Genomic DNA, 27,567 nt, shown 5'->3' on the forward strand with positions numbered 1-27,567 from the left:
ACTTTAATAAAATCACCTTTTTTGCACCAAAGATATCCATGAACTTTCTTGGTCATCGGCTCTGAACCCACCATCACTCTGAAACCCATCACCACGGAGGCAACAAAAAGGGACACGACCTTTTTCAAGAACTGAAAGAAAATAGTGAACCTAGAGTTCTATCTCCAGTGAAACTATCCCTCAGAAATGAAGGGGAAATCAAGGCATTCTCAAATGAAACCTCAGAGCATTTGTGACAGACTTACCTGAAGGAATGGCTAACTGAAATTTTCTAAACAGTAAAAATAAAAGAAGAAATTTTAGAAAACTGGGAAGAAAAAACATGACAAGCAAAACTATGGGCAAATATAATAGACTTTCCTTCTCCCCTTGTGTTATCTATTGTTTGAAGGTCAAGGCCAAAATTAGAAAACTAATGTGGTTCTAAATTTACATAGAGGACATTTAAGACAATTGTATTATAAATGGGTGAGGGTAAAGAGATGCAAAAGGAGATACAGTTTCTATGCTTCACTCAAACTGGTAAAAATGACAACATCACAGATTTTTGATCACACACACACACACACACACAAATGTACCTAGAATGCGCACTTAAAAAGTTATACAGGGTTACACTCAAAAACACCATAGATAAATCAAAACTGAATTCTAAAAAATTTTCAAGGAACCCAAAGGAAAGCAGAAAAAAGAAAACAGAAATGCACACAGAACAAACGGACAAAAATATTAAATTGCAGAGTTAGGCCCTGACATATTAATAATTAGCTTAAATGTAAATGATCTGTATACACCAATTGAAAAACAGAGCTTGGCAGAATGGATTTAAAAACATGACCCAATTCCATGCTATCTACAAAAAATACACTTCAAGTAAAATAATATTGAGAGGTTGAGAGTAAAAGTATGGAAATATATATCATGCAAACATTAATAAATAAAAAGGATTTGATTAATATCAAATAAAGTAGATGTTAGAGCAAAGAAAATTACCAAAGACAGAGAGGGGCGTTACATAATGATGAAAGGAGTGAATCTACCAAAAAGACAAAGCAATCCTAGGTATTTGGAATTTGCAACAGAGGTGCAAAATACGTGATGCAAAACCTGATAGAACTGAAAGGAGAAATAGAAAAAGCCACAATTACAGTGGGAGACATCCAACATTCCTCTATCAATGATAACAGAATTGGACAGAAGATCAGGAAGGATATAGAAGTCAACAACACTATCAACCAATGTGATCTGAAAAACATTTATAGAACATGTCACTCAACCACAGCAGAATACACATTCTTTTCAAGTGCCCATGGAACATATATCAAGATAGAACATATTTTTTGTCATGAACAAACCCCAACAAATTTATATTATTTTTTTAAGTAAGCTCTATGCCCAACATGGGGCTTAAACTCACAACCCCAAGATGAAGAGTGGCATGCTCCACGGACTGAGCCACCCAGGTGCCCCCAAACTAACAAATGTAAATGAACTGTGTTTAAATGCATATGTTCTCCAAACACAAAGGAATCAAAGTAGAAATCAAAATGAGAAAGATAACAGGAAAATCTGCAAACACTTGGAAACTAATCATTCACTCCTGAATAACCTACAGGCCAAAGAGTCTCAAGGGAATCCAAAACATATATTGAACAGAATGAGAATGGAAATACAATATATCAAAACTTGTGACTTTTGACAAAGGTGCAAAACCAGTTCAATGGAGGAAGCATAGCCTTTCCAACAAATGATGCTGGAGCAACTGAACAACCACAGGCAAAAGAACAAACTGAGACCTAAGCCTCAAAAGGTACACAAAAATAAACACAAAGTAGATCACATATTTAAATTTACAACCTAAAGTTATAAATCTTTGAGTAAAAGACAGGAACAAAATCTTTGGGATCTACAGTTAGACAAAGAGTTCTTGACACCAAAAACATGACCCAGAGGAGGAAAAATTGATAAATAGGACTTCATCAAAATGTAAAGCATTTGCTCTGAGAAACAGCAGGTAAAATGATGTAAAAGACAAGTCCCAGTGTGATACAAAATATTTGCCAACCACATATCTAACAAAGAACTAGTATCTATAATATATAAACAGCTCTCAAAGCTCAACTGTAAAAAACATTCCAATTATGACAAATGACATAAATATTTTACCCAAGAAGATATGGTACAGATGGCAAGTGAGCACATGCAAAAATGAACATGATTAGCCAGTAGGGAAATCAAAGTTAAAACCACAGTGAGATGTCACTACACATGCATCAGAATGACTAAAATAAAAAATAATGACAACACCAAATGCTGGTGAGGATGTAGAAAAACTGGATTCCTCATATACTGCTGGTGGAAATGTATAATGGTGCAGCCACTCTGGAAAATAGTTTCTTAAAAAATTAAAATACCCTTAAAATATAACCAAGCAGGGGATACAAACTGGTGCAGCCATTCTGGAAAACAGTATGGAGGTTCCTCAAAAAATTAAAAATAGAACTACCTTATGACCCAACAATTATACTACTACGTATTTATCCAAAGGATACAGGTATGCTGTTTCAAAGGAGCACATGCACCCCAATGTTTATAGCAGCACTATCAACAATAGCCAAAGTATGGAAAGAGCCCAAATGTCCATCGATGGATGAATGGGTAAAGAAGATGTGGTATATATATATATATATATATATATATATATATATATACACACACAATGGAGTATTACTCAGCAATCAAAAAGAATGAAATCTTGCCATTTGCAACTACATGGATGGAACTAGAGGGTATTATGCTAAGTGAAATTAGTCAGAGAAAGACGTTGTATCTTAAAGATACAAAACAGATGAACATAAAGGAAAGGAAGCAAAAATAATATAAAAACAGGGAGGGGGACAAAACATAAGAGACTCTTAAATATAGAGAACAGAGGGTTGCTGGAGGGGTTGTGGGAGGAGGGATGGACTAAATGGGTAAGGGACTTAAGGAATCTACTACTGAAATCATTGTTGCACCGTGTGCTAATTTGGATGTAAATTCAAAAATAAATTAATTAAAAAATATGTGACTCAGCAATTGCACTCTTGGGCATTTTCCCCAGAGAAATAAAGACATGTTCACACAAAAACCTGTACACAAATGTTTATAGCAGGTTTATTCACAATAACCCCAAACTGGAAACAACCAAGATGTCTTCAACAGGTGAATGGTTAAACACACTACAATATATTCATATCATGGACTACCACTTAGCAATAAAAAGGAGTGATCACAACTAACACAACAGAAATACCAATAATTATAAGAGAATACTATGAAAAGAGAATCTATGAATACTACGAAAAATTATATACCAACAAACTGAACAATCTGGAAGAAATGGAAAAATTCCAAGAAACTCACAAACTTCCAAAACGGAAATAGGAAGAAATAGAAAATTTGAACAGACCCATAGCCAGCAAAGAAATTGAATCACTAATCAAAACTCTCCAATAAACAAGAGTCCTGGGCCAGATCGTTTCCCAGGGAAATTCTACCAGATATTTAAAGAAAAGTTAATACCTATCCTTCTAAAACTGTTCCAAAAAAAAAAAATAGAAATGAGAGGAAAACTTCCAAACACATTCTATAAAGCCAGCATTACTAAAACCAGACAAAGACCCCACTAAAAAGGAGAATTACAGGCCAGTATCCCTGATGAACATGGATGCAAACACTCTCAATAAAATACTAGCAAATTGAATTTAACAGTACATTTAAAGAATTATTCACCACAGTCAAGTGAGATTTATTCCTGGGCTGCAGGGCTGGTTCAATATTCACGAATCAATCAATGTGATACACCACATTCATAAAAGAACCATACGATCATCTCAATAGATGCAAAAAAAAAGCATTTGATAAAATACAGCACCCATTCTTGATAAAAGCCCTCAACAAAATAGCGATAGATGGAACATACCTCAACTTCATAAAGGCCATATAGGAAAGACCCACAGCTAATATCATCCCCAATGAGGAAAAACTGAGAGCCTTTCCCCTATGGTCAGGGACAAGATAAGGATGTCCACTCTCACCATTACTACTTAATATAGTACTGTTAATCTTAGCATCAGCAATCAGACAACAAAAAGAAACAAAAGGCATCCAAATGAGCAAGGAAGAAATCAAACTTTCATTCTTTGCAGATGACATGATACTACTCTATGTAGAAAACACAAGACTCCACCAAAAATTGCTAGAACTAATACATGAATTCAGCAAAGTCGCAGGATATAAAATCAAAGTACAGAAGAAATCTGTTGCATTTCTATACACTGATAATAAAGCAGCAGAAAAGGAAATCAAGGAATTGATCCCATTTGTAACTGCAATAAAAACAGTAAGATACCCAGGGATAAATTTAAAGAAAGAGGTGAAAGATCTATACTCTGAAAACTATGGAACAGTTATGAAAGCAATTGAAGAGGACACAAAGAAATGGAAAAGCATCCCATGCTCATGGATTGGAAGAACAAACATTGTTAAAATGTCTATACTACTCAAAGCAATCTATATATTTAATGCAATCCCTACCAAAATACCACCAGCATTTTTTGCAGAGCTAGAACAAACAATCGTAAAATTAGTATGGAACTATAAAACACCCTGAGTAGCCATAGCAGTCCTGAAAGTGAAAAACAAAATTGGAGGCATCATGATTCCAGATTTCAAGCTATATTACAAAGCTGTAGTCACAAGACAGTATGATCCTGGCACAAAAACAGACACATAGATCAATAGAACAGAATAGAAAACCCAGAAATGGACCCTCAAGTATATGGTCAGCTAATCTTTGGCAAAGCAGGAAAGAATATCCAATGGAAAAAAGACAGTATCTTCAACAAGTGTTAGGTGTTGGGAAAACTGGATGGCGACATGCAAAAGAATGAAACTGGACCACTTTCCTATACCATACACAAAAATAAATTCAAAATGGCTCAAAGACCTAAATGTGAGACAGGAAACCATCAAAATCCTAGAGGATTTTGCAACCTCTTTCACCTCTTTCAGAACACCTTCTTACTGGACACATCGCTGAAGGCAAGGGAAACAAAAGCATGGATGAACTATTGGGACTTTATCCAGATAAAAAGCTTCTACACAGTGAAGGAAACAATCAACAAAACTAAAAGGCAGCCCATGGAATGGGAGAAGATATTTGCAAATGACTTATCTGATAAAGGTTTAGTATCCAAAATCTATAAAGAATTTCTCAAACTTAACACTGAAAAAGAAATAATCCAGTTAAGAAACGAGCAGAAGACATATATAAACACTTTTCCAGATGGCTAACAGACACATGAAAAGATGCTCTATATCACTCATCATCAGGGAAATATAAATCAAAACCATGATGAGATACCACCTCACACCTGTCAGAATGTCTAAAATTAACAATACAAGAAACAACAAGTGTTGGCGAGGATGTGGAGAAAGGGGAACACTCTTACACTGTTGGTGGGAATTCAAACTGGCACAGCCACTCTGGAGAACAGTATGGAGGTTCCTCAAGAAACTAAAAATAGAACTACCCCATGATCCACCAATTGTACTATTATGTATTTACACAGAGGATACAAAAATATGGATTCAAAGGAGTACATTCACCCCAATGTTTATAGCAGCATTATCAACAATAGCCAAAGTATGGAGAGACCCCAAATGTCTATCAACTAATGAATGGATAAAGAAGTTGTGGTACACATATACAATGGAATATTATTCAGCTATCAAAAGGACTGAAATCTTGCTATTTGCAAAGACATGGATGGAGCTAGCAGGTATTATGCTAAGCAAAATAAGTCAGGCAGAGAAAGAAAAATATCATATGAATTCATTCATATGTGGAATTTAAGAAACAAAACTGATGAACATATGGGAAGGCAGATGAAAGAGGAGAAAGGGAAATAAACCACAAAAGACTTTTAACAATAGAGAACACGTTGAGGGTTGATGGAGGGAGGTTGGGGTGATAGGCTAGATGGGTGATGGGTATTAAGCAGGGCATGAGTTGTGATGAGCACTGGGTGTTGTATATAAGTGATGAATCACTGAATTCTACTCCTGAAACCAATATTGCACTGTATGTTGCCTAACTAAAATTTAAGTTAAAAAATAAAATAAAGCAAAAACTTAGGGGCGCCTGGGTGGCTCACCTGGTTAATCGTCTGACTTCGGCTCAGGTCATGATCCTACATTTCCTGAGTTGAGTCCCACTTCGAGTGAGCCCTGCTTCTCTCTCTCTCTCTCTCTCTCTCTCTCTCACCCTGTCTCTCTGCTCCTTGCTTACTTGTGGCCTCTCTCTCAAAAAAAAACATTAAAAGGTGTGAAATTTAATATACACAACAACTTGGACAAATACTTGCCTCATTTGTAAAAAGGTATGGAGGGGGTGGGTCTCGAGGGTCTTCCTGGTTCAGAATTCAAGATACAGGTGACCAGATTGGGGCAGGATGAGAGCATATTTGGAATAGCTTAGGGTTTATATTTATTTTATATTTTATTTTATGTTTTAGAACTTTTAGAGATTCAAAATCATCAGGAGTGCCTCAATGAATGCCAGCTGTTATGTTTCATAGGGGCGCCTGGGTGGCTCAGTCGGTTAAGGGTGGGACTCTTGATTTCCACCCAGGTCATGATCTCAGGGTTGGTGATTTTTTTTTTTTTAATTTTTTTTTTCAACGTTTATTTATTTTTGGGACAGAGAGAGACAGAGCATGAACGGGGGAGGGGCAGAGAGAGAGGGAGACACAGAATCGGAAACAGGCTCCAGGCTCTGAGCCATCAGCCCAGAGCCCGACGCGGGGCTCGAACTCACAGACCGCGAGATCGTGACCTGGCTGAAGTCGGACGCTCAACCGACTGCGCCACCCAGGCGCCCCAGGGTTGGTGATTTTTGAGCCCCACATGGGGTTCTGTGCTGATGGTGCAGAGCCTACTTGTGATTCTCTCTCTCTCTCTCTCTCTCTGCCCCTTCAGCCCTCTCTCTTTCTCTCTCAAAATAAATAAACGTTGGGGAAAAAAAAAAAAAGAATTGTGGCTGTTGCCTTCCTACACTGAGATGGGACAGTGTGAATTACTGTGAGACCTAACATGAGAGGAGTCTGTGTTCCCAGGAACATAAGGAAATGTAAAGGTTCACCATTCAAGGGACCTGAAAAAACGAGAAGGCAGCATTGCCATCTGAACACTAGGAGTGATGGGAAGTCCATCGTCAGAGCACATTTGTCTGGTGGGATAGTATTTGTCACATGATTCAAGCCTGACCAGTGTGTAAACTGTGTTCAGGTTCGGAAATGAAGTAGGAGTGAGAGTCCCGTTAACAATTCTACAAGACTAATTGCTGCACGTAGTATTCAAAAGCGAGATTTTAGGCATGGGATTTGGGGCCATGCTAAAAGCAGAAAAAAACGGTTGCTACGGGGTCTAACGGGGGCGTGTTTAGGGGCTCTCAACAGCCAATCCTAGTGCCAAACGTTCTCAAGGGGGCGTGGCCGTGGGGAGACAGTAGCCAATGACAGGGCCGTGAATAGGGTGGGGCAACCAGCCGGTGAAAAGAGCCGAGTGCAGCAATTGGGCGAGGCTGAGGACGTGAGGACCCATAGCGTGCTCCGTCTCTTGAGCTGTTAGTTTTAAGTGTAGCTGGTACTTCAGCTACCACCAAACTTCGAGTCTCAGCTGCCGTTAAACATCATGGAAGATTCTCAGAGAGAGCAAGAGCGGATGATACGACGCCACCTTCGCGAGAAGGAAGAGCTTCGGGCCCGCATCCAGGGCATGAAGAACTCGGTCCCCAAGAGCGACAAGAAGAGAAGAAAGCAGTTGCTCCTAGACGTGGCCCGCCTCGAGGCTGAGATGGAGCAGAAGCACCGGCAGGAAATGGAGAGGTTCCAAGAGAGTTGCCCTGATAACGGCAACCTCGATTCCATCACAGAAGATCTTGCCAAGATGGATCTTGAGAACCGGCCTCCCAGCGTGTCCAGGGCACAGAAAAGGCGCGAAAGAAGGGCGGCCCTCCAGAGAGAGCGCCAGGGGAGCATCGCTGAGGTGGAGATGGAGCATCTGGCCAGCTTCCGCCGTGAAGAGGAGGAGAAGCTCGCCGCCATACTGGGACCCAAGAACCTGGAGATGAAGGACATCCCGGCCGACCGCCACTGCATGTACCGCGCCATCCAAGACCAGCTGGTGTTCTCCGTGACCGTGGAGAGCCTGCGGAACCGCACCGCCCTGTACATGCGCAAGCACGTCGACGACTTTCTGCCCTTCTTCAGCGACCCCGAAACCGGCGACGCCTACAGCCGCGATGACTTCTTGAGCTACTGCGACGACATCGTGCGCAAGTCGTTGTGGGGAAGCCAGCTGGAGCTGAGGGCCCTCTCGCACGTCCTGCAGACCCCCATCGAGGTGATCCAGGCTGAAGCGCCCATCATCGTCATTGGGAAGGAGTATACCAAGAAGCCGCTCACCCTCGTCTACTTGTACTACACCTGCAACCTCGGGGAGCACTACAACTCGGTGAGGCCGCTGGAGGCCGGAGCCGTCGGGGGCGCGGCCCCGCGGCTCTTCTAGGCCCCCGCGCCAGCTGCCGTGGCCACTGGAGCCGGAGCCGAAGCCACCGCCGCACCTCCCCAGTAGGCTCCGTTTTTTTTTTTTTTTTTTTTCCTTCGGTTTTCTCGGTTTTTTTCTTGGTTCGTTTCACTCGAATGTCGAACCCCTCACTCCCTCCCCTCCCCCACCCCCACGCCCGCGCTCTCCTACCTGGCAGTTCTTTCTTCTCTCACCCTTGTGTTGCTTTTGAGGGGTAGGGGGGCGGGGAGGCTCAGCACACGGGTAATATAATATCTGTATTGTGCTACCCAAGGGGAGGGAGTAGGTTTGCTAAAGTTGAACCGCCTCTCGCCCTTAGGGGGCTTCGCCTCCCTTACCAGTGAGAATTGTTCGCTTTGCACTTACCTTTGAGATAAAAATAGAAATTTGGTTTGATGCCTTCTTGGGAAAAAGCAGTGGAGCTCAGGATCTTCAGATTGTCCCATGAATGTATTATATTGGATTACTTAAAGTTGGAGTTTCTGTGATCGAAATGCTTTGTGAATGCCTTTTGCTTACTAGTTCTTTGGGAAAAAATGTATCCTGGTCTATTTTGACGGTTACTTTTTAGAGCCCAGCTGGGCTCTTCTGGAGATGTCTCAAGTCATGGGTAAGAGCTCCTCTAGTATTTTGCTTTGTTTTTTTTCCATACAAACTTGTGTGGTTCCCAATTAATTTTAGTTATTTAGGTATTTGCTAAATTCTACTTAAAGCGTTTGTTAAACTTAGAAATTAAATGTAAGTGCTAAACATAGAAGTTAAATAATTAAATTTACAAAAATTGGCAGGTTAGATAAGGTTTGCTCTAAGATGCGAAAGATATCAATTTAATTTACTTTATTAAAGATAGGAAGGGATATGACTTCATTCAAGTAGTTGATCCATTTCATTGTGTCTACACCAAGTATGAAGCAAAAGGAGACATACTGATAAGTAGCTTAACTTACTACAAGGCTGAGATCTGAACCAGTAAGTTTTCTTTAGTCTGTGACATAAAAGGATACAACTTTATTTCAAATAGTTGATCCAGTTTGCTGTGTCTACAAGTGGTATAAAGTTTGAAAGATCTGAACTTAGCATGTTTTCCTTAATTCTTAGAGATAGAAAACTTTTTTAGAAGATTTTAAGAAGTAAAAATAGTTGATACATTTTGTTACATCTACAACTGGCATGAGGCAAAAAAAGTGAGCAAGATACTTTTGTTGGTATCTTTTGTTGGTTGAGGCTCATTGATATCTTGAATTTGCCAATAGAATAGTATAAGTGAAATGATTTGCAATAAACAACTTACAATGTTTTAAATCTTTAGATCCTGTATTTCAGTGAGTTTACTTAAATTCATTGAAAAAATTTATTGTACACAGCAAATGTTGTAAAACAAAATATATAAATTCAAAAGAATTTTTTAAATATTATGCAGCTTGTTTCAAAAATAAAAGTTTTAAAAATATCTGGTTCTCTATTTTTGTGTAGCTGACTTAGTTTACATAGAGTTTGCATCCCAGGATTTACTTCAGCAGAGGAATCCTTGAGGGTTAGGGAGAGGAGTTGGGAGACAAATGAGACTTTGGAGAGGAGGCCTGGCCCAAGGTCTTGGTGGCAGCCTGGAGTGGAGTGTTTCCCAGAAAAGGATTTAGGGAGGAGCTTTATCTAGAGGCTGCCCTGATTTGATGTTTCACTTGGTGAAAAACATCATGAAATGGTTTTGTTTAGGGATGTTCTCATTGCTATGCATGAAAAAGAACTCCCACTTCCCAAAACTCACCGGTCCAGGGCTACATTGCAGAAGGGAAAGAAGTACCACTGTTTGGGGGGAGGGGTCCCAAAATGCAAATAGGGAAATCCTACCAGATAGCTCACTGTGTAAATGTGCATCAGATAAGTTTCAGATGGCCAGCTAGCTGAGGAGAAGAGGGCCCCTGAGAAAACCAGGGATTGGGGTGCATTGTAACAAGAAGGCCTTTTATAAGGGTGAAAATCCTGGCTGTGGAAGGGAGACAAGGCCCAGAAGGGAGGCATAACCTATAGAAGGGTGCCTGGCTGGGAAGGAGGGTGATAATTGGGGAAGGGGTCAGCCTAGGAGGAAGAATGGGACATGGCAGGGGAAAGGGGCAGAGGCTGAGGAAGGGGACTAGCTGGCAAACAAAGCATAGGCCTGGGTAGAGGAGGGAAGCTGCATGGGGTATAGGACACAGGTGGGTGAGCGGGACCTGAGTGGGGACATAGGTAGAGGCTGGTAACGGGCTCTAGAAATGGGAAGGGTGCTCCACTGGGATGAGCTGCATTGGGTAGGGGAAGGGGCTGGCTAGGGTAGGGGACCTTGATGGGTAGGGGGACACAAGCTGGGGAAGTGTGCCTGGCTGCAGGAGGATTCCACTTCCCTAGTGGTCCAGGCTGTCAGCAGGAGCATAGGCTAGTGAAGGGCTTCTGGTAGGAGAAGGTGGCCCAGCTGAGGTGGGTTGTACAGGGAGGAGAAGGGAAGCTGGCTGGGAACTAGGTCACATTCTGGGGAAGGGATCAGGGTAGGGAGCGAGAATAGGACTGAAAAGGAGGCTGGGTGGGGAAGGACACACTGGAAGGAGGAATAGACTGGTGAAGGGACTGCCCATTGGGGCAAGAGGCCTGGTTGGAAGGGCACACCGGATGATAAAGGGGTCCATGGCTGTTGGATGGGGAAATGGCTGGGCCAGGCTGCCTATCCAAGGGAGAGACACTTGCCTGGGAAAGGGGTCTGGAAGGAAAAGGGGCCTTCTTGGGGAAAGAGGCATTGACTAGGAAACAGGGTCTGATTGGGGGAGGACTGGACAGAGAAAGAAACCTGGCTGATGAAGGAGCCACCAGGCTTAGAAAGTTGCACAAGGCTGGAGAAAGGGACCAGGCTGGGAGGGGGACCCAGCTTGAGAAGGGGGGTGGTGGGAAAAGGGACCTGCCCCAGAAGGGGGTAGAGGCAGCAGAGGGGGTCCTTGCTGGGAAATTGGGCCTAGATGGGGAAGAGAGCTTAGATAGTAAGGGACACAGGCTGGAGAAGGGACATATGGTGTGGAAGAGGTCCTGGAAGGAGAAGGGAGGCTGGCTGGTACTGGGGAGATGTCTGGGGAGCACTAGCTGGGAAAGGTGGCCTGGGAATAGGGGCTTAGGTGGCCAAATGATGCAAGGCCAGGAATGCATGTTTATCTGGAGAGTAGACCCGGCAGGGCAAGGAGGAATATCTTGGGGAAAAGGGAACAGGCAGGGGAAAGGGACAGGAGTAGGCAAGGGAACCTGCCTTTGGACTGGGGCACATGGTGGGGAAGTAGGTCTGTCCAGGAAGGGGCTAAGGGGGAGAGGCTGGTCAAGGGAAGGAGACCTAGTTGAGTTGGGGGGCAAAGGATAATAAAGGAGTTCTTGACTGTTAAAGGGGGGAAAGCCTGGGGAAAGACACCCAGCCAGGGAAAGAAATCTGGCTGGGAAAGTAGGCATAAGCTGGGGAGTAGGACATCAGCTGGGGAAGGGACCTAGATGAGGAATGTGCCTGTCTTGTAAAGGGAGCATAGGCATGATAGGGTGGCACAAGCTGAGGACAGGAGACTGGTTGGAATAGGGAGCACTGGGGGGGGGGGCGGTGTGAAAATACCCTGGCAGGGAAGGGTGGCCTGACTGGGGAGGGGCTCTGGCAGGGGAATAGAACCTGGGGGAGATCTACCTGGGGAGGTACAGACAGACTAAGAAAGGAAGCTGGTGGTGGGAGAGGTTTGAATGCTGAGAACCACATAAACTGGGCAAGGAATAGTAGGCAGGTTAGTGGACCTAACTAGGAGAGGGGCCCTAGCAGGTGGAGGAGCCTGCTAGGAAAGGGATTCTGCCTTCTAATGAAGGCATGTGCCCTGACAGAGGTCATGGCTGAGGGAGGGCACATGGTTGAGAAAAGGGACCTAGCTGAGGAGGGGGGCACAGGATAGGGATGAGAGGAGGTCTGGCCAAGGAGGAAGAATAAGCTAGAGAAGGGACTTGGCTGAGGAAGGGGGCCTTACTGGAGAAGAGGCTTGTCTAGGAAGATGAGCATAGACTGAGGAAGTGGATGTGGGTCCTTCAGTGAAGAGACCCTGGCTAGGGGGGAGGAGTCTGGCTGGGAAAGAGCTCCTATCTGGAGAAGGAGACTTGGTTCAGCATGGGGGCACCTGCTGGTGAAAGGGTCTTGGCAGGGAAAGGTCACATAGCTGGGGAGGGACTTGAAAGGTGATTCAGAGCTTCAAGAGAAGGATGTTTGGCTGGGGAAGGAGGAACGGGTTCTGAAAGGCCAGTGAAGGGGCAGCTCCTTGGGAAAGTGATCCAGCTGAAGAGGGAAAAGCTGGGCACAGGCTAAGGAGGAATAACTAGCTGGGACATGGGGCCCAGGGAGGGTTGCTGCAGATGGGGATACTGGCTGGGAATGTGGCTCAGTTGCAGAGGGGGTGGGTGTGGGTGGGTGTAGGTAGGTGTAGGGGAAGCCTGCCTAGCAGGGAAAGGGAGCCCGCCTGGGGACCTGACCGTGGCTGGGGAAGGGGCCTTAGTTGGGGAGGAAGGCATAAGTAGATGAAGAGAGCCTGACCAAGTGAGGGGACCTGGCTGAGAAAAAGAAGGCATGGCTGGGTTCTACATTGTAGGTAGGTTAAGGGCTTCTGATGGGGGAGGGGTAATCTGCTGGGGCAGGCTGCATAACATGGGGAAGGAGAACTACCTAGAAAAGGGGGCCTAGCTCTAAGGGGGTATTGATGGGACAAACAGGGTTAGGGAAGTGGACCTGGGTGAGGAACGGGGAATAGGCTGGTGACGAGGACCAGGGGCTTGGCTGATATACGGTATAAATTAATATAGGGTAAAAAAAAGGATTCCTGGCTCTTGAAGGAGGAAGGGCTAAGGAGTGGGACCTGGCTAGGGGAGGAGATACTTGCTAGGGAAAGGATACTGGAGAGTTCTCTGTGTATAAAGTAGGGGGTTACCGGATGGGATGGGGATGGGTTGAGGTGAAAGGGTACGCTGGCTGAGCAATGCAGCACGGGCTGGGCAAGGGCCCTGTCTGGGAAAGCAGGCACTCCTCGATGATGTGGGCCTTGCTGGGAGTGGGGAGGGAGGGTTGGTGCTGCCCAAAGAATTTTGTGGCAGAAGGTACTAAATAAAGACAGCCGAGTCCCATTTTACAAGCTATCCCTGAATAGAGAAATAACTGTTCCTATCTTGGGAACCCTTAAAATCTCACACGGCCTGTAGAGGAGGAGGGGAGTTTTCCCAGGCCAGATCCTAAACAGGCCCACAGAGCACAAACCAAGAGAGAGTCTTCATTGTGGGATCTGCTAGGACATGAGGCATGTACGGTCTGTTCCATTTGTGTGACCACAATCACTGAAGACACTGACTGTTCCGGGCAATTTCACGTGCAAAAGCCATGAGCATTGTTCCCAAGGGGATCCAATTCCGGAAGCAACTTTCATTCATTTACTATTTTTCTTTTGCTCTCTGTCATGCCCTCTCCCTCTTGCCATAGCAGCCAAATAAAAGGTGCATGTATTTATCTGGGTTTGAAGCTCAGCTCATCTACCTACTTCCTAGCCTTGTGACTTGGATCAGTCACCTAATCCTTCTGGGCCTCAGTTTCCTCATCCATAATATGGGAAAATTAAAACCTGTATTAGAGATTATCTCTGGGGATGTTAAGTGCATTAAATGAAAATCCACGTGAAGTGCCCAATAAATGTTAGCTGCTGTTAGTATCCTTATCTAAGAGCCTTGATTTTGTCTATGGCAACTTTGGGGGCCCCTTGGCCTCTTCCCACATCTCACAGTGGAAGCAAAGCTTCTGCCAGGGCTACCTGCCCCACCTGTTGCAGCCAGAGCTTCCTGGGCTGCAGTGTGAAAGCAGAAACCACTGGAGCTCACCCCAAGGGCCCTCCTGGGGACAGGATGGCCTACATGCAGGGACTCCCCCCCCCCCACCAGTCAGTGTCTTCTTTCTAGGCTTTTCCTACACAAACACATAGATACACATTTAAAAAAAATTGGTATCATTCATTATATTCAAGCTACTTTTTCCTCCCTACTTAACAATATATTATAAACATTTCCCTGTGTCCTTAAACAGTCTTCAATATGATGGTTTTAGTGCCTGCATTCTGGCCTGTGAATGTGCCATAATTTATCCTATTCTTTTGTTGGACATTTAGATTGCTTTCAATTTCTCACTACTATAAATATGCCACTGTAATATCCTTGTAGCTGAATTTTCGTCTATATTTCTCATTATTTCCTTTTGATAGGGTTTCTACAAGTGATCTAGGTCAAAAGGAGTCTTTTCATGCATACTGGTAAATTGTCCTCTGGAAAGGTTGCACCAATTTATACTCTTGGGGTATGAGAGTGTTATTTTCCCATATGGTTGCCAACACTGAAAATGATCATCTTTGCTAATTTGTTAGGTGAAAAATGTGATGTTAGTTGACCCTCTGTTGACTACTAGTGAGGGGAACTATTTCTCTGAGTATTTATTAGCATGTTCATTTCATTCATGCAAGAGCAAATAAGTCTTATTTTATTGCCTATTCCTGAACTTTGCTTAATTTTCTATTTGTCTTTTTCTTATGGAGTTTTAACAGGTCTTTCCAGTTGTCATTTGGATATTTATAAAATTTTTTCTCGTACTTTATTAGCCTTTCAGTTTTGTTTCTGACTTTTTGCATATGCTGAGTTTAAAACTGTAACGGAGTGGGGCGTCTGGGTGGCTCAGTCGGTTGAGCGTCTGACTCTTGATTTCAGTTCGGGTCGTGATCTCACAGTTCATGGGTTCGAGCCTCACATCGGGCTCCATGCTAGCAGTATGGAGCCTGCTTGGGATTCTCTCTCTCCCTCTCTCTCTGCCCCTCCCCTGCTCTCTCTCTCTCTCAAAATAAATGAATAAACTTAAAAAAATAATTTAAAAAATTGTAATGGAGTCTACCTATCAATCTTATGGTTTCTTTTTTGGTATCATGCTTAGAAAGTTCCCCATCTTGAGTTTGAATCAATATTCTTTTCTTTTCTTCAGATTTTTATGCTTTCTCTTATTTTTTAAGTTGATTTATTTATTTTGGGGGGGGGGAGAGAACAAGTAGGGGAGGGGCAAAGAAAGAGGAAGAGAGAGAATTCCAGGTAGGCTCTACACTGGCAGTGTCCCAATGCAGAGCTCAATCTCACAAACCATGAGAATATGACCTGAGCTCAGATCAGGAGTCGAATGCTTAATTGCCTGAGCCAACCAGACACCCCTATGCTTTCTCTTAATATTTAACAAACCAAACCCATCGGTAAATTACTTGGGTGTAAGATAAGGATGTACATTGATTTTCCCCAATTATAGTAATTAACCATTTATTGAATAATCCACCATTTCACCCCTGATTTGAAGTCCAACCTTCCACATATTACATTCTTATAGTACAAGGGTAAATCTTTTCAGTCAGTCACACAGAACAGCTGCATTCCAGTGACTTCAGTCTACAACTGCCAGCTATCTATTCATCCATTCATTCCATATTTACTGACGAGAATAAACAATAGAAGTGATAAACAATAGATAAAGAGAGATAAAAGATCCAGTCCCAGCCCTCACCATCTAGTGGAGATGGCACACAGGACAACAGACAGAAATAAACCGAAAGCAGCCTGTCCAGTGCTGTGATGGAAGGAGGCACAGAGGAATGACATCTCATTGCACCTGGGGCATCAGGGAGGCTTAGGAGGAGCTTCCAGAGAACAAAGCCAGAGAGGGGAGGTGGGAGTGAAAGAACACCGTGTCTCCCTATTCAGTGGAGCTGAGGGGTGGATATGAGAGGTGAGATAGTTGTAGGAAGAGTCTGGAGGAGACAGGCCTAGTGGCCTGGTCTTACTAAATAAACATGAGTTTTACTCACAGTATTATAAATTAATGAGATATCACTTTCATCCGATTAGCAAAGAAATAAGGTTTGACAATATGTTGATGGGGAAATGCATAAACAGGCACCCTCAAACACTGTGGATGGTGTGCAAACAGGTACAGTCTCTATGGAGGACAATTTGGCAATAACTACCAAATTTAAAGCACATAAACCACTCTCAGTTGTATTTTTATGGATATAAATACAGTTTCACTTGTGCATGACTAAAGTATATATTAAAAATGATAATACTTGTTGCTTTTGAGAAGGGGAACCAGGTGCTGGGGGAAAAGAATGGGTGGCAGCTTTTCACCATATAATCTCGTGAACATCTGATATTTTGAACTATATGAATTAATAAATAAATCTAAACCTAACTCACTAAATAAAATGCACATAGCTTTTGACCTAGAAGTCTATATCCAGGGATATATACTACAGATATATACATATTACAAGACATTATATTTCAAGGATGTTCACTACAGCATTGTTTGTCAAAGCAAAAATCTAGATACAACCTAAATATCTTTGGTAAAGACTAGTTGAATAATTTTTTAATCTTCCATATGAATTGTTTCATGTAGGGAGTGGGGTAAAAATGGGTGGGTGGAAGGAGAAATATGGTGAGCTCTTACTTTTAAACTATATACTTTTATAGGGTTAAACTTATTTATTGTGGTTACATATACATTTGTGGTTATATATAATATATATAATTTTATAAATATAAAATATTTAGATTTATATTAAATTTATATTTATAAAATTTTATAGATATAAAAATGTATATAAATATACACTTATATAAGTGTATAACTTTTATGAGATATATATTTATATTTCAGATATATAGTTTTATGATATATATATCATACCAACATTCTACTTTCTGTCAGTCTTACTACTCTGGGTACCTCATATAAATGGAATCATACAATATTTGTCCTTTTGTGACTGGTTTATTTCACAGAGCATAATATCCTCAATTTTCACCCACATTGTAGCATAAGAATTTCCTTCCTTTTTTTTTTTTAATTTTTTTAATGTTTATTTATTCTTGAGACAGAGACAGAGTGTGAACAGGGGAGGGGCAGAGAGAGAGGGAGATACAGAATCTGAAACAGGCTCCAGGTTCTAAGCTGTCAGCACAGAGCCCAACGCGGGGCTCAAACCCACAAACTGTGAGATCATGACCTGAGCCGAAGTCGGACGCTTAACCGACTGAGCCATCCAGGCGCCCCAAATTTCCTTCCTTTTTAAAGCTGAATATTCTAGGGGCGCCTGGGTGGCGCAGTCGGTTGGGCGTCCGACTTCAGCCAGGTCACGATCTCGCGGTCCGTGAGTTCGAGCCCCGCGTCAGGCTCTGGGCTGATGGCTCAGAGCCTGGAGCCTGTTTCCGATTCTGTGTCTCCCTCTCTCTCTGCCCCTCCCCTGTTCATGCTCTGTCTCTCTCTGTCCCAAAAATAAATAAACGTTGAAAAAAAAAATTAAAAAAAAAATAAAGCTGAATATTCCATTATGTGTATATATCACATTTCATCTATCCATAATATTGTTGAATTTCTACATAGAAAATTGTGTCTAAAAATTGAAAAAATAATTTTAAAAAGCTAAGACAGTTTTCTTACCTTCTTGCTCTGGAATATTTTAAGTAGCATAGGAGTGATCTGTTCCTTGAAAGTTTGAAATAACCCATTCACTCTTGAAACTGGGTCTGGGCCTTTTTGAAAGTGAGTCTTTGGCAGTCAAGTACAGTCCTGGGAAGAAAAGGTATGCAATGTGAAAACAATCATAATTTATCTAAACTAGATAGGGACAAAGATGGAAGAACAAAAAATCAGGAGGTAAAGAGTACATGTGACAAGTTTATTTCTCAGAGGGTAAATCAAGGATACCATTTCACTTTCGAAGTTGAACAATTGGGAATGATAGGCTTAAGCATGGTGCTTAACATGATAAAAATAACCACCAGTACAACTAAAACAAAACATGCCTATGTTCCCATTTAGAAGATTTTTTAATAAAACGAAAAAGAAAGAAAAGAAAACCTAGCCCTTGGAACAACAAATAGAAAACAAAGGAGATGGAAAAAAACAGTTTACTGGCCTTTTGTCATGGGGTGGGGGTGGGGAGTTAGAGAGGAGTAGGGTAGCTTATGCATTTTTCTCCTGGTGTTGTGTTTTTACTTTGGTTTCAGTTATTTTGCATATGAAAATACAGAGGTTGTTCTAGGCCTCTATGGCCTATACCTACTTTCAGAAAGATGTCTTCTTATCTCTTTTTGGCTCCTTTTTTTAAAGTTTATTTATTTATTTTGAGAGAGAGAGAGCAGATGCGTATGCACATGCGTGTGGGAGAGGGGCAGAGAGAGAGGGAGAGAGAGAATCCCCAGCAGGTTCTGTGCTGTCAGCACAGAGCCCGACATGGGGCTCTATCTCATGAACTGTAAGATCATGACCTGTGCCAAAATCAAGAGTTGGTGCTTAACCAACTGAGCCACCTAGGTGCCCCATCTTTTTGGTTCCTTTTTATTTCAGTGGGTATTCCCTAGGGCAATTATACAAATACACATTTACTCAACCATCACACCCCAACTTCAGTTTGAATGGGAAATGTGCCCCCTAGATATGTTTATTACTTCTCAATTACTTTTGCCAAAACCATTTTAAACACAACACCGACCTAAGGCCTTCTCTGGGCCCTTCCAGCTCTCTCCATGTTTTTTTCGGTCTGTCTTTGTGCCTGTCTCTCTCATTCCTTTTCATACACTCGCATACACAGAAATCTCTGAACATGGTGTGTGACCTCACAACACTACAAGGCAGAAGCCAGTTTGGGTTTGGCATAAGAAAGAATGTGCTAATAATCAGAGGTATTTGACAATATAAAGAACCATCTCACAAGGCAGTAAGGTTGTGTTATTGGAGGTGTGTAAGCCCAGGCTGGATAACCACCACCTCAAAGAGGTTTTCAGGTAATTCAGGTGTCTCATGGGGCACTTAGAAGCTTTCCACCTCGCCTGAGAAATTAGAAAATGAAAAAGGGTCGTTTTTTTGTTGCTGTTGTTGTTTGTTTGTTTTTGCTTGGTGGTGGGGTATGAACCGGAAGGGAAGCACAGAAAGCCCCAGGGCATGGCAAGTCTGAGCTGGGAGCTAAAGGAGCCCTAAAGGAGGTTTGATAGGCCTCTTTTAACCAGTTGAGCCCTCCTTCTAGAACCACGCAAATGTTATTCCCTCTCCCAGGCCCTGATCAGTCTTGAGGAGTTTAGGAACACGCCAGTATTGTTGAGCTGTAGGAGTAGCCAGAACTGCATTGTTGACTCTGGCCCTTGTTCGTAAATACAAAACCGTTGCTTCAGCCCACTTGGAGCGTTACTCAAGACACTTGTTGTAATGAATAGCCTAGAATGACTGGGACACATTCTCAAGTGTGTAAATAATGCTTCTGGAAATATTTGAGGGGGCTTGAAAACAACATGTTCTCTTAAGTATCCTATTCAGTTCAACTAAATGTACTGAGTATCTCCAATAGCAGGCACAGCTGGCTGGGTAGGGCCCCAGAAGTCCAAGCGAGGAGCCCCAAATACTGCGTTCCTGCTCTCTGAGGTAGCCTTAGGGCCTCAGAGGTGAAACCCACACAAATCCAAGCGACTGCCTACCAAAGGTCCACCAATAGGTGTTGTGGTCCCGTAAGAAGATGAGGAAATGAAGTGGGAATGCTCTGGGCCAGCTTGGGACTGATTGGAGCCAGGTGGAAGAGGGAATTGGGAGTCTTGAAAGGTCAGCTTAGATTTAGGTGGGCAGCCCTAAAGGGAAGGGCGCTTCAGGCTGAGAGGACCACATTAGGCAAACCCACAGAAGTGACCGTGCATGAGACATGAGTAGAGAACAGTTGTTCACATCTCTTCATCTGTATTCCCCCATTCCTGGAAAAGTCCCCACCTTCCTTTTGGGCTTTCATCCTTCTGTCACCTACTTGGTGTGAAAAGGGGTTCATCACCAGGGCCCACTCCCTTCTGGCCCACCAATCAAAGCACTGCTTCTCCCTGGCCACAATGGCTGGCTCAAGCTAAATCTGTGGCTTGGTTTGTCCAATCAGAGCGAAGCCCAGAATTTGGTGAGTACATGTGCTTTGTTGCTGTTTCAAACCTGTGAGAAACTGGGGCCCAGCCATCTTGCAACTGTTGGGTGGGACGGGCAGTCCAGGATTGCAGTTACAAGGCGGCCTCTGGTGATGCCACCATGGGAAATCACCAAATTGAATTAGTTCTTAGGAAGAGGCTAGCAAAGCCTTATGGAATTGGAAGTGAGTTCTAAGTTCTTGAAGAATCTCAATCATAATTTTGTTTGAAAGAAAGTAGGATGGAAACGAGTAGCAACAACAGTTTCCCCTTGTTCACGTAGCCACTTGAGCTGGGTTTCTCTGCTACCTCGAAACCAAGAAGGGAATACTCAGGGTATTCTAGTTCATGGAGAGTGCCCTCTCTAAGTAGTTTGTGGGAACTGTGGGGTCTGTGGCAGTTAGTTTGTCCATTCCTGGGAATGCAAGCATGACTGTGGGGGATGGGCAGCTTGGTTCTGGAAGTATCTGCTTTCTGATCCTGAGGACCAGCTTCCATTGCAGATTCATGAGCTGCGTTCCTATAGGGCCCAGACTCAGCGACCAGCCATACCTGTGAAGAGATAAAATTTCTGCAACTTGCTCCACCCTTTGAGGAAAAAAATCTTCCCTACTGAGGAGTTAGAATGTTGCTGTAGAGGCGATAAAATCTGTTAGAAGTTTGTTTTTCAGAAGGAATGACACATCAAAGCTATGCTTTAGGGATAAGGGATCTGATGGCATTTGGGGGAAAGAATGGATTGCGAGGAGAGAGATTGGAGGCAAGAAGGTGATTTGAGAGGCTCTTTTTAAATCCATGACAGAGGACACTGACATGACCTGGGGCTGTGGCAGCAAGGAGAGAAGAGGGGACCAGTGATGGACACTGGGAGTAGAATTAACATTTGTTTTGTGTGGAGAGTAAGGAGAAAGGCAGGATCAGAGGTGATTCCCTGCTTTTGGCTGGAGTAATTCAGGAAATGGTTCACTGAGATTTGTCCTTAAAAATCCCTTAAACTGCAGGGGTACCCGGGGTGCCTTGGTTGGTACCTCAGTTGGTTAAGCGCCTGACTCTTGATTTCAGCTCAAGTCATGATCTCAGGGTTGGTGGGATTGAGCCCTGGGTCAGGCTCTGTGCTGGCAGCGTGGAGCCTGCTTGGGATTCTTTCTCTCCCTTTCTCTCTGCCCCTCCCCCACTCAAGTGAGGGCCTGCACTCTCTCTCTCACTCTCTCTCTCTCAAAAATAAGTAAACCTAAAAAAATTTTTTTAATCCTTTAAGCCTGCCAATGAAGTAGAGTATCCCCAGTTTCATGCATACCACCTTTGTACCCTAAAGCTTTTTGTACCTTCCAGCCAAACTAAAAGGAGGCATATGTAAGAAATGAGCGAACACAGACTATCTTAGAATGGATACACAAGAAACTCCAAGGAGACAAACTCAGTGCTGAGAATAGGGTGTGAATACATTGCTTATTCAAAATGTAGTTTCAAATTTTAAATATATAATTAAAATTATATAAAGTCAGTCGCAAGGCAAGCATATGTCAGCAGTCACCCAGCTGTAATTCTCAACAGTACTGTCACCAAACTCAGAATTATTCAGTTGATAATAATAAGACAGGAACTTCAGCAGGATAATGGAGGGAGGGCTCTGGCACTTTCTGCAGATGTAATATGCTCTGCATCTTTTTCCCCATAATTCTCCAGTGGATAAACTGTTTGATCAGAGTTCACATTCTCTCTTTGTCATATGTACATCCCACCCCTTTCAAGAAAGCACCAGTTCTCAGAGATAATAAAGTCTAATTCAACATTTTAAAAGCAAATAATTTTTTTCTGAATTCAGATCCACAACGGATTTTGAGTTTTAAATAGTTTGCAAAGCAGTTTCTGTTTCTTTCTTCTGCTTCTGCTGCTCTAGACCTGAGGCCAACTACAATGCCTCGTCTAAAAGCAGATTCATTAAACCCTGGTTTAGACACAAACTGCACCAGAAGTTTTGAAATTTAAGAACTTTTTGTTTGCTTTATTGTTTTGTTTTTGTTTTTTCTTTACTTTGAGTCAGGTCAAGTTCTTTTAGCCTTGATGTGTCCCCCTCACTCATCTTTGAAAATGAAAGGAAAGTCCCCAGAGACCAAAGCAGAAAGGGTGATAGGCAGATTGGAATCAGGAGCAGCTCTCATAGTTCCATTTGCATAGAATAAGCCTGGCAAGAATAGACACCAAATATTAACAGAGGTTTTCTCCCAGTGGAATTATAGGTGAATTGAGTTTCTCCAGATTATTACCAGTGAGCATATTTCACATTGTATTTCAGTAAAAACAAGTCAGTGTAAAAATTCCTAGATACCGTGACTCATTAAAATGATTTTGTAGTATTTTTTCTTCAAACAAAATACCTTTATTTAAATAAGAAAAAAGACATTTTAATTTTAAATGCTTTTTTTTTAATGAAAAAATAATCAGCTATGATATTTTTCAGTGAGTAAAAATTTCCCCGAACAGGCTTGCTATAAAATTTAAATTTTAAACATTTCAGTGTTGTAGTATGCTAACTCTATAATAGCTAACATGATTAAAAGTGAAAATCTTCCTGGGGCGCCTGGGTGGCTCAGTCAGTTGAGCGTCTGACTTTGGCTCAGGTCATGATCCCGTGGTTTGTGGGTTCAAGCCTCACATTGGGCCCTATACTGATAGCTCAAAACCTGTAGCTTGCTTCAGATTCTGTGTCTCCCTCTCTCTTTGCCCCCCTCCCCCTGCTCATGCCATGTCTCTCTTTCTCTCAAAAATAAATAAAACATTTAAAAAAATTGTTGAGTGAAAATCTCCCTTAAGACACTGCATCATTATAATGAATAGTTTAAAATTTTTTAATTCAATGTTTTCCTACAAATAGCTTTATGTTTTCAGAACTTAATAGAAAAATGAGGCTACAAAGTAATTTGTAAAATAAGATCATACAAGCAAATAGGTAATTTACCATAAGATTCATTGTCCTTCTAAATTTTTAGGTGTTACATAAAAACCATAACAGGTTTAAAAGTAAATTTTTATAAAAGGTGGCTTCTACAGGTAGTGATACTGCTCTATTTATTGATCTGAGCCCATAACAGGTATATTCTTTTGGAAAAACTCATAGAGTTGTGTCCTTATGAAATGGGCACTTTTCTGTATGTGTGTCATTCTTCAATAAATAGTATTAAAAACAAAAAAGAGGGGTAAGTCAAACAGAATTGAAGGTCACAGAATTTCAGGAGGAGGATTGAGACTTGGTTGATGGATATTGTGGATAATAATAATAGAATAGGGGCGCCTGGGTGGCTCAGGTGGTTAAGTGTCCAACTTCCACTCAGGTCATGATCTCACAGTTCGTGTGTTTGAGCCCCGCGTTGGGCTCTGTGCTGACAGCTCAGAGCCTGGAGCCTGCTTTAGATTCTGTGTCTCCCTCTCTTTCTGCCCCTCCCCTGTTTGCAGTCTGTCTCTCTCTCTTTCAAAAATAAACATAAAAATAAAAAAAATAATAATAAAATAATAGCTACCATGTATATGACAAATGATTACAATGAACACTTAACCATGTGCTCTAAGCACTTTACATATATTAATAAACGTAATCGTCTCTAATTGTGAGGTACGTACTATTATAATCCTCATTCACAGATAAAGAAACTGATGTAGAGAGTGGCTTAGTAACTTGTCCAAGGAGGTTATAAACTACTCTTTCAAGAAATTTATGTTAAAGGCTGGGGCGCCTGGGTGGCTCAGTCGGTTGAGCGGCCGACTTCGGCTCAGGTCACTATTTCGTGGTCAGTGAGTTCGAGCCCCGCGTCGGGCTCTGTGCTGACAGCTCAGAGCCTGGAGCCTGTTTCAGATTCTGTATCTCCCTCTCTCTGACCCTCCCCCGTTCATGCTCTGTCTCTCTCTGTCTCAAAAATAAATAAACATTAAAAAATAAAAAAAAAGAAATTTATGTTAAATGAAAAGACAGAACAGTAATTCACGCAAAAAGGATGTTTGGGTTTTTTGTTGTTGCAGGCAGTGTTGAGCGCATTTATAATTTAGGAGAGAAGCGAGAGAGAACAGGAAAGAGAGCAAAAATGCTTGATTCTCACCCAGGAGGCCAGCAGAGGGTGGATCAAGAACCCATATACATACACTTTTGTCCAAGGGAAAGGTGCCTTCTAAGAGCTGAAGAAAGGAGAGGTCTGTGCAGTGGAGAGTTGAGAGATCCCACATCAGCTAAAAGAGATGGTAAGGACCTTTGCTGAGCCATAGGGAGGCCAGGAGTGGATAAAGAAAGCTGAAGAAAATTTGAAGTGAGGATTACTCAGTGTTTATGACAGCTAAAACGATGGTAAATGCTCATTTCTGGATCCCACCCCAGGCCTACTGAATCAGACTCTGGAGGTAGAGCCCCAGTGCCTGTGTGTGTGTGTGTGTGTGTGTGTGTGTGTGTGTGTGTGTGTTTTAACAAACTCTGAAGGCAGTTCTGATGACCCCTGAGTGTGAGAAACATATTGGTTTATGAGACCCACAGGCCTCAGAAGATCAAGGGAAGATGGGTCCAACCTGTGAGATAGAGCACGAAGGGGTAGTTTTCCTCAGGAATTGGAAGTTTTAAATAAACTCTCCAAGTGATTCTGACATAGGTGGTCTGTGGATACACTGAGGAAACTTGTCTCAAAGGTGACAGTGGCTAAGCATGTGGGCTTTGGAGCTAGAGTCTGAATACTACTATTTATTTCCCATGCTACCTTTGGCAAGTCAGTTAACCCCTCTGTGCCTCAATTTCCTCATCTGGAAAATGGAGCTAATGGTACCTTCATTGCGTTGTTGTGACGAGTAAATAAATTAATGCATGTAAAGTGCTTGAAACATAATAAACACTCAATACTCAATAAATATTAGCTCTTAGTATTGCTCTGGTTATTATTCACCATAGTTGGAGGGCCGAAGGTCACTGACAGTGTAACCTATGAAAAGTAGGTTAGGCAATGGAATGTTTGAGCAGATTCGTGAAAATCACCCAGAGAGTGGAAAAGACAGTCCTGTGACCAGAAAAGAGCTCACAAGGCAAACGGGACATGGCAAAGTGAGGGCTGTACCCACTTACTGGGTTCCCTGGCTGGCAGAGATAGCCACTGACAAGGTGCACCAGAGCTACCCCCTACAAAGTTAGTGATGGAAAACAAAGTGGGGTTGGTGAGAGTGGTGGGGAGGTGGAGATAAAACTGCTGCTCTGTCCTCCCCAAGGAACCAGTACTGCATCAAGGGCTAACTGCTTAAAACCTGCCTTGTTTTCCCTCTGATGGGAAGCCCACATTCTAAAAATGTTCCCCGTGAACGGAAGTCCTTTATTACTTTTCTGTCGAGAGGCCTGCCCTTAGATTCTACACTGAGCCTCTTGGTCAGGTACTTGGAGCTCTGTCTCCAGCTGTGGGTTCAGGCTGTTGCTTAGCCTCTTGTCTCTCTTTATGCACCTTTTGCACTCAATCCTGCTTCCCTCCCCACCCACCCCCCTGGCACAGACTGGCTGGGGAGAGAGCTGGAACTCAGGTCCCATGAGAAACAGTTGAAAGAGCTGAGGCTGTTTAGCTTAGAGAAAACTGAAGGCAGTGTGGTTTCTGTACCTCCGAAAGGCTGTCACAAGACAGCAAGAGCAGATGGGGTGGGGTGGGGGGCCTGAGGGGCAGAACTAGGACCCATAAATGGATAGAAACCATGGGGAAGCATATTTCACCCCAACACAAGGAATTAACTTTTTAACAGAACTAACTGATCAACCATGAATCAGAATAGATACCTTGGGAGGTAATGAGCTCCTCGTCACTGGAGGAGTGCAAGCTGTGATTGGGTGACAACTTTATAGCAGACAACAGTTAAGTGGCTGGTTGAACTCTATGGCTAAAACCCTTGTCCTGTGTGTGTTTTCAGCAGCCTGGTTTCATTTCTATAACCCTTGGCTTTCTTAGTCCTGCTTTAGTATCTGGTAGCCAGGTCATATTTAATATACTAGGGAGTGGATGTTGGGGAGCACTCTAAGTATCCCATAGGACCCAGGAATTGATTGGCTCCATGTGTGTCTCTCCCTTTTAGCTATCATCACCTCCCTTTCCAGACTGCCTACAACATCGGATACATTTCTCTAGCTCTCTGTTTTCTTGCTGTCCCTGAAACAAACTCATAGGCCTTTTAGGATTTAGAATATAGAGTCACTGATGGGAGGTGACAAAACACGAAACAAGTAATCCAGAGGCCCAAGAACTCTGCCCAGGTTCCCATGGCCATTGTCCATGGTCTATTAAACAAGTGCTTCTCAAACTTCAATGTGAATTGAATCACCTGAGGATCTTGTTAAACTGCAGATTCTGATTCAGGAGCCTGAGATTCTGCATTTAAACAAGCTTCCAGGTGCTACTGATGCTGCTGGTCCACAGATCAAAATCCTTATAACAAATATCAGGGTTGTTGCTATGTTTGCAGTTATCACATTGTTCCATGGCAGAGTTGTAATAAGGGTTGCAAACTCAAATGCTTGTCAGGATTAATATAAATGGGCGAGGGAAGCCACTAACACAGTGAATTCTGAGCTGTTCAGATTGAGACCCAACCTAACAGCAAATACAGAGGGTAGACACCAGCAGACACCAGTCTGGGAGCTCTATGAGTCTACATCCACACTGTGTGTATGTGTATATGTATTTAATTCTTTGTGAGAAGCCCCTCATTTTGATCTCAATTTGGCAGAGGCCCTAGGGGTTCTGAGAGAATAAAAGGATAAACCATTTGCTCTTCAGGTGCCTCTGGACTCCTGGGACCTAGACATACCCCGTCATTTGTCCAAGTGAAGGTTTCTTGGGCACTTTCCTCAAATTTCTCTCATTGAAACAAAGGACTCATTTATCTTCATTCAACACAATTAGCAATGGG

The 27,567-nt window shown here is 42.7% G+C and overlaps 1 protein-coding gene across 1 annotated transcript; it reads left to right on the forward strand.

The window, feature by feature from the left end:
• Nucleotides 1–7,737: 7,737 nt before the first annotated feature.
• Nucleotides 7,738–8,613, forward strand: OTUD6A (OTU deubiquitinase 6A). Its single transcript, XM_030306414.1, has one exon. The coding sequence runs from the start codon at nt 7,738–7,740 to the stop codon at nt 8,611–8,613; it is 876 nt and encodes a 291-aa protein (XP_030162274.1).
• Nucleotides 8,614–27,567: the final 18,954 nt, after the last annotated feature.

Source organism: Lynx canadensis, chromosome X, assembly GCF_007474595.2.
Source record: "Lynx canadensis isolate LIC74 chromosome X, mLynCan4.pri.v2, whole genome shotgun sequence".
NCBI classification, from domain to species: domain Eukaryota; kingdom Metazoa; phylum Chordata; class Mammalia; order Carnivora; family Felidae; genus Lynx; species Lynx canadensis.

Coding starts and splice junctions, on each gene's coding strand:
- OTUD6A (XM_030306414.1), top strand. CDS start 7,738: ATGGAAGATTCTCAGAGAGAGCAAGAGCGGATGATACGACGCCACCTT.